Genomic DNA, 17,735 nt, shown 5'->3' with positions numbered 1-17,735 from the left:
CATTTCCCCTCAAATAATAGTATTTTGTTATATAGCATAAAATTTTGGGAAATAAAATATACAGAAGTGTATTTTTGGAAGGCCCCATAACAAGCCCACAAGGGACATTAACAATGCTATTTATAAAAACAGAAATGGTAAGTACAGTTACTTCAGTGCTTCTCAAGATCAACTTGCTAGGTGTTCCTTTTGTGTCAAGGAGTATCCATTTTATTATTAAATGAGGGGTGGCTGAGGGGCTCATATACCTTTGTTGCAGACACAAATTTGACTTTAACCTTTCCTGTGCACAGGCACCTTGGGATACATTTGTCTTCTCTTAATATTGCTTTGTGTCTAATGTCTCCAGAACTTCCTCTTCAGTCTTGTCTGACTGGACAGAATCTCTTGTTCGCCTCTTTCAACTGCTTCCTTGATTGGGTTTCACTTCTGATCTTTGTTTTGGAAAGGATGTTCTAAGCATCCTTTAATCTATACAGACAAAAAAAAAGGCTCTGTGTAATGAAAGGTACATGACTTCATTCTTACTCTGCAAGCTCACAGAGTAACAACAGTCCATTCTGAAACTCAGGGGCTCCATTCTCTCTCCCGTGAAAGAACAGATTGTTTAACTGATCTAATTAAAGACTGTTTACTTGCATCCATAGAGAAATCCACAAATGCTTCAGTAGCCTTTGTAGAAGTGTTTTTGGAACAGTGCAGTGGCTCTTCCTTGAGAACAATAGTGTCAGGCTACTGGGCAGTCTTTGGGGTAAGTGTCTTACGAAGTGGATTATACCCTCTGTAAATTCCTTAGAGACTTGGAGCAATGCTTGTGGAGAATGTCTCAGTGAGATTTGCAAAAGAAAATGATGTTATACTTCGTGAAGATGAAGTAAGTTTGACAAACTTTGTTTGCCTTTGCTTTCTTTTCATTACGGAAAGTATGATAACTCATAAGCACTTAGCCAGAAATGTCTTCTTATTTCACTATTTATTTGTCTATTCTTTGGATCTTTATAGCACATATTTATGTAAACTACGTGTTGACAGATTTCCCTTGAATGTCTTGACTCTAGTCTCTTAATAAATTGTAAATAAAAATACAATTCACAATCCTCCGATGGCATCCCAGGGTCACTCTGCATTGCTGAATGTTACTTCTGAAGTACTCTGCCATCTGTTTTTCTTGCTTGCTCAGCTCTCTAACCCTTGTGTCTATGACACTTTAATAGAATTTACACCTTCATATGGTTTGCTTACATTTTGAAGGAGAGTTGGTCTACATGCTAACACCTACAAAGTCTCCTCAGAGCCCTGCCTGTTTTCTTCCTAACACTAATTGACACTGATGAATTATAGCTTGCCATTGTCCTTACTGCCTACATTAGTCAAAACTCAAAATTAGGGTATAATTTAGAAGTTTTTGAAAAGCTGAATTTGTGCCATGGGTCGTATATTTTTAGACACAAGGACATTAGACTAAGCTTATTTCTGCACTACTCTAGGCAGAAATATATCATGAAGCCATGAGGAGAGATTGTTTTCTATAACATTTCTAATAGAAAACCAAATAGCATTATAAAAATTGGGCCTGTCCAGGGATGGAGGGAGGAATTGGGGGGGGGGGGGAGGGGAGGGACAGTGATCGAGATATAAAGTGAATAAAAAAAAAAAAAAAAACTTGGCCCAGGGATGTAGAGATAGCTCAGCAGTTAAGACCACTGGCTGATCTTCAGAAGGTCAATTCCCAGTAACCACATAGTGGCTTTCAGCCATCTATAAAGTGATCTGATGCCTTCTTCTGTCTAATGCCTTCTGTCATGCATACATGTAAATAGAGTACTTGTCTACATTAAGTAAGGAAGGAAATAAATGAATCTTAAAAAAAAATTAGCCTATCCTTACCCAAATTGCTTATTGGGAATTGAACACACAAAGCCTTTCTTGTGTCATCTATCTTTGTTTGCAGTATTAGACACAGGTAATTATGCAATTCCTAAAACAGGGAGAACTTGGATACTGATGGATTTCAGGAAGAAATTAAACATTGGGATTGGAGATCTATCTCAGTCATAAGTACTTGCTTGGTATGCTCAAGATCCGAGTTTGATTCCCATTCTCCCTCTCCCTCTCCTCCCTCTCTTCCCTCTCCTCCCTCTCTCCTCCCTCTCTCCTCCCTCTCCTCCCTCTCTCCTCCCTTCTCTCCTCCTTCTCTCCTCCTTCTCTCCTCCTTCCTCCTCCTCCCTCTCTCCTCCTTCTCTCCTCCCTCTCCTCCCTCTCTCCTCCCTCTCCTCCCTCTCTCCCACTCCCTCTCCCTCTCCTTCTCCCTCTTCCCTTCTCCCCTCTCCCCTTGTCTCCCTCCTCTCTCCCTCTCTCCCTCTCTCCCTCTCTCCCTCTCTCCCTCTCTCCCTCTCTCCCCCTCCCCTCCCCCTCTCCTCCTCCTCCCCTCTCCCTCCCCCTCTCCCTCTCTTTCCCTCTCTTTCCCTCTCCATCTCCCCTTTTCTCTTACACATGATCAGAAACAGAAAAAGGAAATATGCCTTCTGCCAAGATTTACCTATGAATAAGATAGGTATTCATCTCTTTTCATCATATTTTTCATGTCTGGAAGGGTCAGAGGTCAAAATCATTTATATTCCTAAATGAATCTCCACCTTATTTTTTTTAAACAGTCTCTCATTAAGCTTCAGCTCACTGATTTGTGACAGACCCCACATGCTACCATGGGGGCTTTTACAGGAATGCTGGGAATCCAAAATTGATTGTTTTATTTATATGTCAATCACTTCTCCAGTTGAGCCATCCTAATCCTCATCTCAGCCCCTGCACCTGGGTGTTATGTTTAAAACACAAAACCACAGAAGAGCTTAACAGAAGTCACACTACTTTTTCTTTAGTACAAAAGCATTAAGGTTATAAAAGAATAATTTCTCTACTCTTCTTCCGTTTGAGAAAACACTGAGAACCCTGGAGATGTCCTGCTTAGGATGATCTCATAAACAATGAACTGAATTCTAACTTATGTCCTTCTGTTTTTTTGAAGACAAATGGGTGGTCAGTTTTCAGTCTCGTTTTCAACACCAACTAGTTCCTGACTATCTCCAGTTTTATAATAGGAGTCATCATTTTACCTAGCACTATCCTTTCTCCCACCTTCTATCTTCATGTGTGAATGGAACACATCCCACAAGCTGTGCATTTTCCTTTACTCCTGAATATATAATTGTTTCAAGAGGAATCATGTTGATAAGGGTACCTTTTCACTTTTACTAGAAAGATAACTCGTGTATAGCTTTGGCTTCCCTGCCTCTATAATGTGATGATAATTCTTCTTGGCCATTTGGCCCTTTAGACTATGGACAAATGAATTCTGTGGCCTAATTGTCTTTAAAAATAGAGTAACAGCCATCCAATCAAAGGTGTGAGTGTAAGTAGTTCTTAATAAATGCCCTAGACTTGATAAAACAATCAAAGGGAGGTCTCTAGGTGAGTCAGGTTTCTTCTATCTCACTAGTAATTCTGTATAAAGATTTCCCAGTACATAGCAGTTTGAAAAGACCACACTAATTAATACTTTTTAACTTTATTCAGGAAGCAAAGGGAATGTCAGTTCAGGGTAAAAACTCTATACCACTTTGCCATTTACTCTAGAACACTGGATAGTAATTCCATGAGTTTCAAGGTTGTTAGATATCTTGGTGTCAGTTGAGGGAACACTCTCTGAACTCAGTTCAAAGGTATTCTGGACTAGAACAATGAATTAGCTCAGGTCACATTGAATCCCATCACATAAGGCCCATCGACAGGAAGAGATGTTTAACTTCATGCAGAAGTGTATTTTATTCAGAAAGGAAAGGAGAATTCTGGGCTTTGTCAGTCAGAAAATTAAGTTCCTGGTCAACTGCCTAACCCAGAACTTTAATCCTTTCTAGGATTAACCCAGATCAATCCCAGGGAAATTTTATAAGGAACATGACAGCTGCTTTCTCCCAGCAACAGGCAAGTGTACCTAGGCACTCTTATGACCTGCCAGGACATAACACCGTCTAAGTTATCTAACCACACAGAGCTTTAGTTTTCAGAACTGTCCTTCACTCTCTAAGTCCATGAACTCACACTGGCACCCTTTCCAATAAGGAGCTTTAAGTGCAGGATGACTCAGGGCTGATGACCAGTTTTATGCAATACTTCCTTGTTTCCTGCCCAAGAGTACAAGAATGAGCTGACCTAGCAAATCATAGAAATGGGTTTCCTAGTCCCATGGGCTTCATCTCAGTACTAAAGCATCCCTAAGCACATCCTTCCTTATAGGATGAGGGCGTTTAAAATGAGCACTTGACCTCCAGCAGTAATGCCAACTTGATTTAAAGAAAATCAGAGGGAGGACATTTTTGATCAAGGGAAATATTTTCATGACCTGAGGAAATGTTGTAACACTCTCATGGGCTGTAATATCAAACTTGAATGATTTAGGGTATTTTATTTGCCAAAATTGATGTTTTACCTACTTATTACGAAGGCATAATTATTTGTATTAGGCAAGAGCAGTAAAATATATTTATACTTCTTAGCTATTGAATCAGTCAGCCTCAGAAATATAAAGGTAGGTGACTGTCAAATATTTGCTTACCTTCTTGAAGAACAAGTTGATAGATATATTAAGATGGAAGTTAGGGACTAGAAAGATGCTGCTGTGTTACTGCAAGAGGAGCTGGATTAAATTCCAAGCACCTGCATAGTGGCTTAAAACCATCTATAACTCCTGTTCCAGGGGAACTGATACCCTTTTCTGACCTCCGCAGGCACCAGGAGAACACATGATATAGTGACATACATACAAACAAAACATTCATATATGTAAAATAAAGGTTAACCTTTAAGTAGCTCTATTCATTTTAGATTAAAAGATGGACATTTAAGAAGTATATTTTTGGTAAATCTTGATTATCATTGAATACTCTAAATTGACTAATAAACTGCAGTTTTTACTCTAATAAGCTATTATACAAACCACACAAGAATAACTTACGACTGAAACACTTTGACCATTAGTGGTTTTAACAGGCCATTAACCTTAGTAGTGGGGATTCTGGGATTAAAAAAATGAAAATCATGAATTCCATTATTAAGTTAGATCTTTGGAAAATGTCTTTTTATAAGCAATAATTGAAACAGTCCTGCAATGTTCTATCAAAGGAGCTTCATTTTTTATATGTCTTTAAGTTAACTTCATCCCAAAATAGTATTTCAAGATGGTTCTTGGATGCGCTTACAGGATTCACCGTCACTAGGTGACCGGAAATCAAAGTGCCATGCTGTCAAATTTCTTGAGCACTAATCAAGGAGCAGTTCGGGAGGTAGATATCCTCAGGACGCTTCTCTTGCATCCTGGATGTCAGAATAGCTGCTTCTTCTGTGGTCTAATGGAGGACAGAGAGGGGAAGCTGACACTCTTATCTGTCACCAGTGAATCCCCTGCACATGTTAGGAATGGGTTAAAACTTATGCCAGCTCCCATTTCAGTTTGATCTGGCTCAGGCTCTAGAACAGTAATACTGCTTCTCATGACTTGCTTTTTCTGACACAAGCTGACTCCACCCTCTTCACTTCTCCAATTTTCTTTCCTATTTATCACTTACTTTAGTAGACAAAAAGATGATAAACTGTGCATAGAAGGAAAACTTACACTCTTATTTTTAATACATGGGTCAGAACCACCCTGTCCTCACATTAGTTTTAGGTGAGCAGAAGGAAGATGAATGATTTGCTTTGGATTCTCATTAAAAACAGAAATTAAAATGGGTGAAAAGAAGCCAGGATTTATTTCCTAACTTTGGTGGAAGGACCATGACTCATCGTATTGAAGGCATACAGGGATCTTAATTCCAGAAAGGAACATATGTTAGTCCCAACTGTTTCTACATGAGCTGTAGTGGCGATGAGCACTGGAGAAAATGTAAAACCACACTTGCATTCTTTCGTTATGAAACAGAATGGCCCGAAGTAGACAGTGGGTAGACAAGAGCAGTGACCCATTGCCTCAGTTACTACAGCCTCTCACCTGTGGGCAGGAATTCTCCTCGAACTCTTAAAAATGTTCTGACACAAACAGTTCTGTTTGCACAACTCTAAAAAACTAAACAACTGAAATTATTTTTGAAACATAATTCTACACACACATATTTAAAAAGCTGAGATAGGTCTGAGCTTACAGCTTTCCTAATTACAAGGACACTGAAATACATAGAAAAGATGCCTTTGTATTTAAGTTAAGGCTTTATATTTTAAAGGTGTCATTTTTCCCTTCTTGTGATGGTTTGTATATGCTTGGCTCTAGGAGTGGCACTATCAGGAGGCATGGCCTTGTTGGAATAGGTGTGTCACTGTGGGCATGGGCTTTAAGACTCTTGTCCTAGCTGCCTTTGGAATAAGAGGTGGAACTCTCAGCTCCTCCAGACCCATGTCTGCCTGGAAGCTGCTATGCCCCTGTCTTGAGGATAGTGGATTAAATCTTTGAACCTGTAAGCCAGTACCAATTAAGTGTTTTCCTTATAAAAATTGCTTTGTTCATGGTATCTGTTCGTAGCAGTAAAACCTTAACTAAGCCACCTCCTTCATTTCTGGTTTTTTTTTTTTTTTTTTTTTTTTTTTTATGCAACTTTTTGGCTTTCTAAGACTGTGTCTCTCTTATACACCCATGTCAACAACCTCCAACTCTCGATGTAGCTGAGGATGACCTAGAACTCCTGTTCTTTGCCTCAACTTGCCAAGTGCTGAGATTACCAGTGTGGGCATCATTCTTGATGTCAGCAACAGGGTCTCTAAATGCTTGACTGGCTCAGCTTACAGGCAGGCAGACAGGATAAAGGGGTGAAAAGTATAGGTACCAGTTGAGAGATTACTAAGTCGTTGGATTCGCTTGCTTCTCTGCTTTGCTCCCAAGGTGCTCATTTGAAAGCACAAGTCATTTGGTGAGTTGCAGAGCACTCGTCAAGAAATGGGCCAGCAACAGGAAAGAGTCGAGCCCAGAATAAGCAACAAGGAAGAACTGCTTCCCAAGGCTCTAGATGCCAGTGATTTTCCACTCCTATTGGGATTTTGATTTCTTTCCAGAAGGATCTCAGCAGTGGCCACCTGCCCAGGGAGAAAAATATTCATTGTCTTGTGCCAACTGCCCTGTCATGGCTGTCTGTAGCAGTTTGGAGCCCCCTTGGTTTTCATATTATCTGCCTATTGGAGGAGTCCAGCTGTCCCCACTGAGGAAAAAGAGAGATCAAAGAAGCAACAGGTGTCCCTGTGGGACCAGCCTGGGTAAAGGAAAGTCCAGGTGGCTAATGATTAATCAACTCTGTCAGACAGTTTGTAGCTAAAGTTTAAAAGCCAACAGCATAGGTACAGATGTTTCTTCCTAAAGTCTGTTCTTCCTTCATCAGGATCTAGCACTAAAACTACTTTAATTGTCTTCAGGGAACACAGTATATCATGGTACCCAGCACCCCTCACACCTGCATGTTTCTACCACCTTCACCAGTGACTCGAAGAGCAATCACTGTTTTTAAGGTTAAGTGCAGCTCGCTATATTCTGTTCACAGCCTCCTTTGTCTGCAGCAAGTCTTTCACTGCAGGACTGAACACGTTGCAGATACCGTTTCTCAACAGTGGGGCTCTTGCAAAATCTCCAAGGGAGTCTAGCTCATGATCAAAGCTGTGCAGTACTGATTTAAAACTTGCAGCAGTTACAGGGCTGGGCTAAAGACTTGGAGGTTGGGTGACTGGTCTTGCTGAAGACCCATGTGAAGTCCAACCAAACACATAGCATATGCACAATTGAAAAAAAAATAAATAAATAAACCAGAGGTTCAAAAGGAATAGTGGTAACTTGTTTGATATTTATCAATACTACTCAATAGTTAAACCTTCATACTTAAAGAAAATTAGGTGAACTGAGATTTGTTTTGATACATAATATATCATGAGTATGGAAATGATCATACATAGGGAAATGTGTGACACTATAGATATGAATATCATGGGACAAGGCAACGGGTAAGAAATGAAATCAATGTTAATCCAGGTCCACAGCTGAATCCTGCCTTAACTCAGCTTTCAATGGATCTAAAAGCCAAGGATTAACTAGACAATGTCTCTGATTATAGCCCTTCCTTTCTGGTGATAAATTTCTTCACAGAACTAGGTAAAAAATCATCAAACACTGGAAACTTATGTAAAATGTATCCGCTCATCTCGGAGGGGCCATATCTCTGTGATTGTAACTATCAGGTTACAGCAGGGTAAACAAAGGCATTTACATTATCATTTTTTCTCTGCTCTTTCTTGCCACTCCACTATAATGGCAGTAGCTCATTCTTGGGGAGCCCCATGCAATAGCTCATTCTTGGGGAGTTCAATGCTGACTCCTGTTCACTCTTTGGTTTCTCAACTCAGTACTAAGTCATGTTTATTAATTCAAATAAAAATGGAAACATTCTGTAAACCGATAACAAAGTATCTGTAAATTGATCTTACTAATGCTTACAGGAATATATCCAAAGTAAGGTTAAATATTTTCTTCTTCATTTTTTAAAAGATACTTTTTTTTTCATTTATTTTCTTTATATGAGTACACTGTAGCTGTCTTCAAACACACCAGAAGAGGGCATCAGATTCCATTACAGATGGTTGTGAGCCACCATGGGGTTGCTGGGAATTAAACTCAGGACCTCTGGAAGAGCAGTCAGTGCTCTTAACTGCTGAGCCATCTCTCCAGCCAATATTTCTTAAAGTACAAATTTATTTTACTTTTCAAATGTTTGATCATTTACACAGAGTTTGCACTGCTTATAAAAGCTGCCATTTTTCTTTTCCCTTCTTTTTTTTAGATTGTAATATATAATTTCCTGTTTTCATTTCCTCCCTCCAAACACTACCCTCCTTATTATCTTTTAAATTCATGGCCTCTTTTTTCATTAATTGTTATTACAAGCATGTATGCATATACATGTGTAATCCCAAATGTAACCTGCTCGGCCTGTATAATGTTATTTGTATATATGTTTCTGTGGGCTGACCATTTGGTGTTGGATAACAAATTGGCATACTCTTCTCTGGGGAAGCTGATTTCTCCCCCTCTCAGCATTCCTTGGTTGTCACTAATTATTCTTTCTGTAAGGGTGAGGTCTTATGGCCTGTTCCCCATCCACTTTGGGATTGTTGTCCTTGTTCAGCTCAGATTTATACTGTTGTATCAGTGAGAGTGTGTGGATATAGCTTCTGACATTACTAGGAGACACAGTCTCACATCAAACTCCCAGATCCTCTGTGTCTTACAGTCTTTCTGCTCCCATAATGTTCCCTGGGTCTTAGGCACAGGAGTTATTTTAGAGATATATTGTGATTTTCTCTAGTGGTCTCTATCTGTTGCAAAAAAAGAAAGAAAGAAAGAAAGAAAGAAAGAAAGAAAGAAAGAAAGAAAGAAAGAAAGAAAGAAAGAAGAAAAGAAAAGAAAAGAAAAGAAAAGAAAAAGAAGAACAGGAGTTTTCTTGATGAGGGCTAAGGACTACACGTATCTGTGGGTATAAAACAAATGTCTAGATTGCTGTTAGGGATATGCTTGTTTAGTTAGAAGAGAACCTCTAACTACCATTTAAGACCTGTGACTTTCTAGTTCTGTGTAGTTGGTTAGGTTCTAGTTCCATGCATGGTTTTAGTCCAATTAGAGAGCTGTGGTCACTGTACTGCACCCTTAAGGTTACTGTACCATGCCAGTTCGTTGCTGTAGTTCAAATGGGTCATGGCTGAGTAGGCCTGCTGGTAGCTTCACTCCTTTGGAAGCTTGCATGGCACCTTCTGATACCATGAAAATTGGTCCTTGGGACGAGACATTCAAGTCAATTCCAGCTCAGGGGCCTCTGATGTCTTCAGCAACAGGGACTTAACTTATACCCTTGGGTCCTAACCAAAGGCAATAGTAATAGCCTATAATGTTTTGGGGGTCTCTTGGACAACCCTAACCAACAACTCAAAGAAAAGGGGGGCATCTCATTCATGGTGCTGTGGTTTTTCAACAGATGATCTTTTGGCTCTTGTAGGGACTATTATTAGTTCAAATGGGAAATTTTCATTTAACCTATATGTGGGTTATTATAAGTTGTTGTTGTTGGGTAGTTGATAGTACGGTCCATCATGATTTTTCATTTTTCTTACTTGTGTTTTGCCCTCCTTCTGTATTTATTCTTTTTTCCTCCCTAATTAGAGCCCTTTCTTAGAGTCTCCTGTTGTTTCCTGGTTTCCCAGTCAGATCATTTATTTGCTGCTTATTCCCCTTCCTATTGGTCTCCCTTTCACCTATCAGAGCAATGGTCCCTGTCGTAGTTAAGATTTCTGTTGCTATTATGAAATACCATGACCAAAGCAATTTGAGAAAAAAAGGGGGTTATTTGGCTTATGCTTCCATATTATAGTTCATCACTGAAGGAAGTCCGTTACTCAAACAGAGCAGAAACCTGATGCAGAGGCCATGGAGGAGTGTGACTTACGGGTTTGCTTGCCATGGCTTGCTTACCCTGTTTTGTTATAGAACCTAGGATGACATCACTCACGACAGACTGGGCCCTCCCCCATCAATCAGTAATTTTAAAAAATGCCCTACCGGCTTGCCCCTCTCTACAGTGAGAATGAGAGTCGTCTTTCCCCACAGTCCCTACAATTTGTACAGTTTGATCTTATGTACAACTTGATCTTATAGAGACATTTTCTTGAGGTTACATCCTTTAGCTTGTGTCAAGTTAACATAAAACTATCCAGCTGACTGTCATTTTACTTTCCTGTTTCTACTGTTACTCCAGAATTGGTAGTCATTTCTAAATGTTAAATGGGAGCTTCCAAAGATAGAGAACATGTGACCTCTTTCTTTTTGGATCTGAGTTACCTCATTCAATATGTTCTTTCTAGGTCCAGCCATATACCTACAATGTTCACGATTCAATTTTTCTTTACAGCTGAATAGTATTCCATACTGCGTGTGCACCATGTTTTCACTATCTGCTTATTGGTTGAAGACATCTAGGCTGTTTCCATTTCTTAGCTATGGTGAACAGAGCAGCTATGAACATGGCTGGACATGTTTCTGTGAAATAGGATGTTGAGTCCTTTGGGCATATGCCAAAGAGTAGTATATAGCTGGGTCTTATGGTAGATTTATTTTTAGCATTTTGAGAATTCCACCCAAACTTCCAGAATGAATAGCTGGACTAGATTGCAGTCCCACCAACAGTGTGAAGGAGTGTCACGTTTCCCCACTCTCCCTGCAGTGAGAATGAGAGTCACCTTTCCTCATCTCCCTGCAGTGAGAATGAGAGTCACCTTTCCTCATCTCCCTGCAGTGAGAATGAGAGTCTTCTTTCCTCATCTCCCTGCAGTGAGAATGAGAGTCACCTTTCCTCATCTCCCTGCAGTGAGAATGAGAGTCACCTTTCCTCATCTCCCTGCAGTGAGAATGAGAGTCACCTTTCCTCGTCTCCCTGCAGTGAGAATGAGAGTCTTCTTTCCCCACAACTTATTATTACTTGCTTGTTGATCTTTGCCATTATAACCTCAACAAGATGAAGTAAATCTCCAAGTTGTTTTGATTTTTCATTTTCCTAATTGCCATGGAGATTTTAATTTTTTTAAATAATTTTTATCCATTTTTTCTTCATTTGAGAACTCTCTGTTCAGACCTCAAGACCATTTTTAAATGGGTATCATCATCTTGTTTTTTTAAAATTCTTTATATATTGTAGAGGTTAATCTTCTGTCATATGTATAGCTCGCAAAGATTGTTTCCTGTTCTATGGACTTGCTTTTCACCTGGTTGATTGTTAAGTCCAGTTCATGTCTGCTGTGAATTGCTTCTAATGTTTCCCTGTTTTGTTTTTTATTTTTGTTTTTTGTTTTGTCCAGAAGACCTGTCTATTGGACAAAGTAGGTACTGAAAGAAACTACTGTTGGTGGGTTGATGCTAATCTGTATAATTAAATCCAGTGCTACATCTTTTAAATAAAATTAGGTACAACAGAATTTGGTGCATCTATGTTTAGTGAACATATATAGTAATATGTTCACTTTAACTATCCCCTTGAGCAGAATGAAGCACCTCCTTATATGTCTCTGATTCGTTTTTGTTTGAAGTTGTCTTTGTCAGATATTAGGATGCGTACACCTGCCTGTTTCCTGGTCCCAATTGTTTAGAGTACTGTTGCCCTATCCTTTTACTATAAAGAAATGCCTCTCTTTAAACTAAGATGTGTTTCTTGCAGACAAAAGATGTAGATGGATTTTGTTTCTTGATCCATCCAATCAGCTTGTATTTTTTGATTAGAAAGTTGAGGCCATTAATATTAAAAATTATTATTGAAATGCGTGTTAGTTGTGCTCATTGTGTTGTAGGTTTTTTGGTATTATTATTTGTACTCTTAGTGATAAATTGTGTTTTCATAATCATGGCATCAAATTTACTACCAAAGTATCTCTATTATAATCCTTTTTCTCTTCAGCCCAAAATATTGTTTCTTGTATTTTTTTTTTCTCTTTCAATGATGGCAGAAAATTTTGCTGAGTACATTAGTCTAGGGTGGGTGTCATAGCCTTCTGGTATTTTTGGACTTACAATGAATTATCTCAGCATCTTGATTATCAGTTGAGAAATCAGCTGTTGTTCTGATGCGGTTTCCTTTATGTGACATATATTTGTTTACTCTTGCAGCTGTCAACATACTCTTTGTGCTTTTTACTTAGTGTTTCAACTATGGCATGCTGTGGGGATTATCTTTTCTGGTATTGTCTATTTGGTGTTCTGTGTGCTTCTTCTATTTCTGTTGGTATCTCTTTCCTTAGTTTAGGGAAATACAGATCTTGTTGAAGATCTGGTCTGTGTCACTTGGGTTCTTCTCTCTCATCTACACCTGTAATTTATAGTTTTTTCATGGTATTTCACATACGCTGTATGTTCCTTTCATGTATTTTATTGAGATTTTTGTATCCCTTGCTTCGTTGGTCTAGTTCTCTTCAAGTCCTGATAGTCTTGAAGATATCTTCTGCTATGTTCAATTTGATTGTCAGGCTTTCCTTTGAGTTTTCTAGTTGAATTATTGGGTTTTCAATTTCATGCTCATTGCATATTGAGTCCTCTTCAATATTTCTATCTCCTTACTGAATTCTTATTGAATTCCAAATTGTCATTGTCATTTCCATCATCCTTATTATTTTTGTTTCCTTGGGCACCACCAAGACACTTATTGTATTCTCCTTATTTTTATTGATTTGCTTCTTTGTGTCATCCTTAAACTTCTTGGATTCTGTAATGAAGTTTATGCTTTTTTCATAAAATTCTGTGTCCTGGGGTTTATCTAGGCAATTCTCATGATAAATATTTCTACAGGACTGGTAGGTTTAGGAGAGAGGAGACTTGATTGATCCTCCATCTTATTTGTATTCTTGCAAAAAGATCTGGGCATGTAGAGTTGTTTTTTTAGTTTTAAGGCTGATACGGACATGTTGCTGGGTTAAAAGAGAAGATGTGTGGATGGGTTGCATGTAGAGGTTGGAGATCTGACTTGATAGAGAGTTTGGATGCTGCATAAATGAAGCCTGTTTATGTGGCAGATATGGCAATCCAAGCTAGACCATGGAGAAGAAGCTGGGGAGTCTGGTTGTATAAAGAGATTGAATCCAACACCAACTGTTGATTTGAAACAATATAGAATAAAAGAAGTCATTAAAACTCCAAATACTCTAGATAACCCTTCTCACAAATGGACTTGATTACAGTTTTTTTTTAATTTTTTTTCTTATTGTGATTCATTTAAAAACAAAAATGAGATCACATTATGTAACTTGCCTTTTAAACAGTGGGTTGTATCTTCAAATGTTTTTCAAATAAATTTGAGCTGACCTGTGGCCCACATGCTCCCCATGACCAAAGATAGAATGTATCTGTGAATGAGGCTTGACATAAACTGTAAGCTTTCTTAAAACTCTAATGGTGTGTGTGTGTGTGTGTGTGTGTGTGTGTGTGTGTGTTCATTAAATCACACATTAAATCAAGAGTGAGCAGTGCAGGAGACAGGAGGGCAGTTAATCACATAACCATTATTCCTCAGTATTACTTACTTAAGAGGATGACCAGTACACTTCTAAGACACCAACTTCGCATTGTAATATGAGATTTTTTTAGACCTGTTGGTAATCAGGAAAACCATATTACCTTGTAGAAATCTGAGAATGGATTCAGCTAGGTGCACTCTTCCTTTTGGTGATATCAAAAGAATGTTACTAGAAACTGGTTGAGGTTCAAGTGACTGGAAAGAGCCACCAGTATTATATCATCCCCCTGTGTATGCAACTCCAACATGGATGCCTTAATGTGCTAATCCCTTTTCTCCTCTGTTGCTTGTCCATTGAGATGGGATTAGCCATTTTATTGCTCTGTTGCTTTCATAAGATGAGATTCTCTCAGAATTTATGGCCTCCCTTCAGAGCCACTACCATGATTCCTTTCCTATCAGTAGGTTTCCTGTGCCTCTGGCCAATGGAGTGGCTGTGGCATGTAACATTGCATGTGGTCCTGACCTGTTTCCACAAAGATAGTGCCTCCATTCTTCACAACTCAGGCTGAGTGAACCTTAGCCATAGAAAGAGGGGCCTAAAACCCTTAGGGTACCACACACACTGTCTCCCATACTTCTTTGTCTGAGATAAGCTAAATGGACTATGGTTTGAAAGGAAACATCATTGCTTCTCCAAATGAGGGCATCCCCTGGCTTTCTGCACATCATGCTTTGTTGTGTCCACACTCACATCACTACATTCTTCCATGACCTTGTCACTCTCATGCCACAGCCTGCATACATGGACAGTCTACTGCTCTCCTTCCTGTTGTATACCCACCCACTTGCCTGAAAGCCTGCTGGTCTCATCCCAAGAGAAGATTTTTGAAATGCTAGTTTTTTTTAAATCTTCATTTCTAGTCCATGTACTTATGTTAATTTGTTTAATATGCTTATATAATTATAGGTGTATAACAGATTTCCTGTTTTTAAAGAAAATTTATGTCTGAAAATTCAGGAAGTTGGTTTTTAGCTATTTATTCCTTGTGGTGAAATCTTGTTTTATTCATTATTATGTTTTAGTTTTAAAAATAGGTAAACTGGGATTTTATACCTTAAAGGAACATTGCTTACAATTGTTCACCACATATTTTTCTGTGGTACTTACGGAAGACACTGAAAGGTATCATGTTTGTTTTGCTTGAGAAAATTAATGTTTGATACAAAACAACCTCTAAGTTAGTTGGGATAAAAAATTAATTAATTTTGGGGGGTTTCCTCTTTCTTTTCTTTTAGGGTGCAGGTTGCACAGCCCTGGTGGTAGCCGTAGTGGCAAGAAAGCTAGAACTTACCAAAGCAGAAAAGCATGTGCACAATTTCATGATGGATACTCAGCTGACCAAAAGAGTAAGTAGACTCCCTCACGTCTCTCAAGACAATGTCACTGTACACTGTGTTATTCCCACATTGGGAAATATGGATTTTTACTAAAATATCTAAAGCAGAGATGCCATAGGTTGAGGACAGAGACGTTCTTAGAATTGGCTCCATTTCTCTCATTTTGCAAATGGACTACCTAACTTCAGGTCAATTAGGAATAATTGCATAACCTTGGTATTTATATAAAAGTAGATCTCATAAATCAAGATAATTGATATACTCAACATTTCATCACAGTAATCAATATTAGGTTGGGTAGAAAAGAACACACTATTGGTTGAAAAATAGGAATTTTATGGTAAAGTGAGTCAGAGAATTTCTGCTGAGCTTCTGTGAGCACGCCTGCATTCTAAACAGGTGGTACAAGCATAAAATCTCCTTTCTATGACTTAAAGGTCTTCAGAGATGTGTTAAAATTGTCATAGCATCCAGATGGAAGATCACCCTCCAATTATTAGACGTAAACATAGCAATAATCAGTGTAGACAGAATACACACCTTGGCTACATCCAGGCATGACATGGGTGTGAACTTGCTTCATCATCAGGATAATCATGAGGGAAGCCTTGTTATGACTGTTCCATACAGTTTGGAGACTGTGACACACAGAGCTTAGACAGCCTGCTCACAGTCATCACATCAAACTGGAAAGAAGAAAAAAGTTTTTATTAGACTATACCTTTAGCTTTTAGGATAGTTACTTGAGACATCAAAATACCAAAGTCAAAAATAGCTCAAAATTATCGTGTAGCATCTCGTAGCAGTCCCTGCTTTCCAAAGAAGAATTCTATCAGGCCATCATTGAGATAATTAAATGCATTGTCATTTGGTAACTCTGCCCACAAAGGAATCAATAGAATCTTCAGATAAAGTTCCAACTTTCAGTAGTTTCCTTCTAAGTAAAAAAATGATCTTTTTAGCCAAGCATGCTTGTAGTCCCATATTGTCCCAAAGGGAAAAGAAGATTGGCCAGGGCTGACATAGTAGGACCCTCTTTCAAAAACACAAATAGTAGGCAACCTTGAAAAGTATTTCCAGTACAGAAGTTGTTTTATTGCAAATTCAGATTTACACAGATTTCTTTATTTATGAAAGGGGAACGTGAATGTCAGGAGCGTTACTCATACTTCAGACCCTACAGCTAACAGTGTTTCAAGAGTCTAGGAAAGGATCCAACCCTCTGCCCCCACCCACCTGCATGTTATTTTTAGCCTGAATTTGCCACTTCCAAATATCTTTTTAATTATAATTTTTATGTATTATTATGAAGGACACTACTTGTGATATGGTGTGTATGTGGAGGTCAGAGAACAACATTGTGGAGTCCTCTTCTTCCAATTTCATATGGGCTGCTGAGTTGGAACTCAGTTTGCAAGGCTCGCAGAGCAAGCACCTTTATCCCCTGTGCCATTCCCCACCTTTCTCCCCTTTCTTTCTCTCCAGTTTCCTCCTGTTTTTTTTTTCAACTCCTATTTCCATCCTCAAAACTCAGGAGCATTTCTAAAGTGATGACTGTGGAAAAGAGAGAAGTCAAGGACTAAATAGAAGCCTGGGGTTAAGTTTCTTTTCAGAGATCTAGACGTGATCTCTGTGTATTGTTGTTAGTACATATACAAATCCAGGGATCACTGTATGCTCTGCACATCCCATAGGGTTAGCCAATAAGGTTCTCGCTTGGCAGAGCTGGTATGAAGAGTCACTAGCATTACTGTATCAAAGGAGAATTTCTATAAAGTCTTTTATAACCCATGCTATTTTATCGTAAGTATTGTACTTTTCTCAGTAATTAAATCAGCACTACAAAGGGAGTGATGTTGCAGCAGAAGTCACAGGGCTTGCCAGGTGCTTCTGTATTAAAAGGTGTTCAAATTTCAAAACTTACATTCAACAAGATACTTACTGGCTTTAATAATGTTATCTTACTAGTACTTTAGAGTGGAATTATTTTACAATATTTTTTGTGAGTCTCTAAGCAAACCAGCTTGCTGATCAATTAAATTTTCCTAGGCAGGATGGCATTAGGTAAAAGTATACATGTTAAAATGGTAGTAGAATGAAACATAAATTTATAGTTTGATACTTACCTCATTCAGGTACTTGGCACAGTATGTGAACATAACCCTCTAATATTCACCCTCTCAAGATTTTATGCAAGGTCATCAACTTAATGACTATCATTTACTTGGAACAAGCTTCAATTGGTTGTTTATGGAATTTCTAAGTGGAATC

General features: G+C 38.6%; 1 protein-coding gene across 2 annotated transcripts in view; it reads left to right on the top strand.

The window, feature by feature from the left end:
* Kcnn2 (potassium calcium-activated channel subfamily N member 2) overlaps positions 1 to 17,735 on the top strand; it is a 133,517-nt gene that overhangs the window by 102,625 nt on the left and 13,157 nt on the right. For both annotated transcript variants that reach the window (XM_076912683.1, XM_076912684.1), the window contains one exon: positions 15,363 to 15,473. In XM_076912683.1, coding sequence (XP_076768798.1) covers positions 15,363 to 15,473 — 111 coding nt within the window. The remainder of the gene's footprint in view (positions 1 to 15,362; positions 15,474 to 17,735) is intronic.

This window comes from Arvicanthis niloticus, chromosome 14 (genome assembly GCF_011762505.2).
Source record: "Arvicanthis niloticus isolate mArvNil1 chromosome 14, mArvNil1.pat.X, whole genome shotgun sequence".
Classification (NCBI taxonomy): domain Eukaryota; kingdom Metazoa; phylum Chordata; class Mammalia; order Rodentia; family Muridae; genus Arvicanthis; species Arvicanthis niloticus.
The sequence above is the reverse complement of the archived record's forward strand: the minus strand, read 5'-3'. Positions and strand labels throughout refer to the sequence as shown.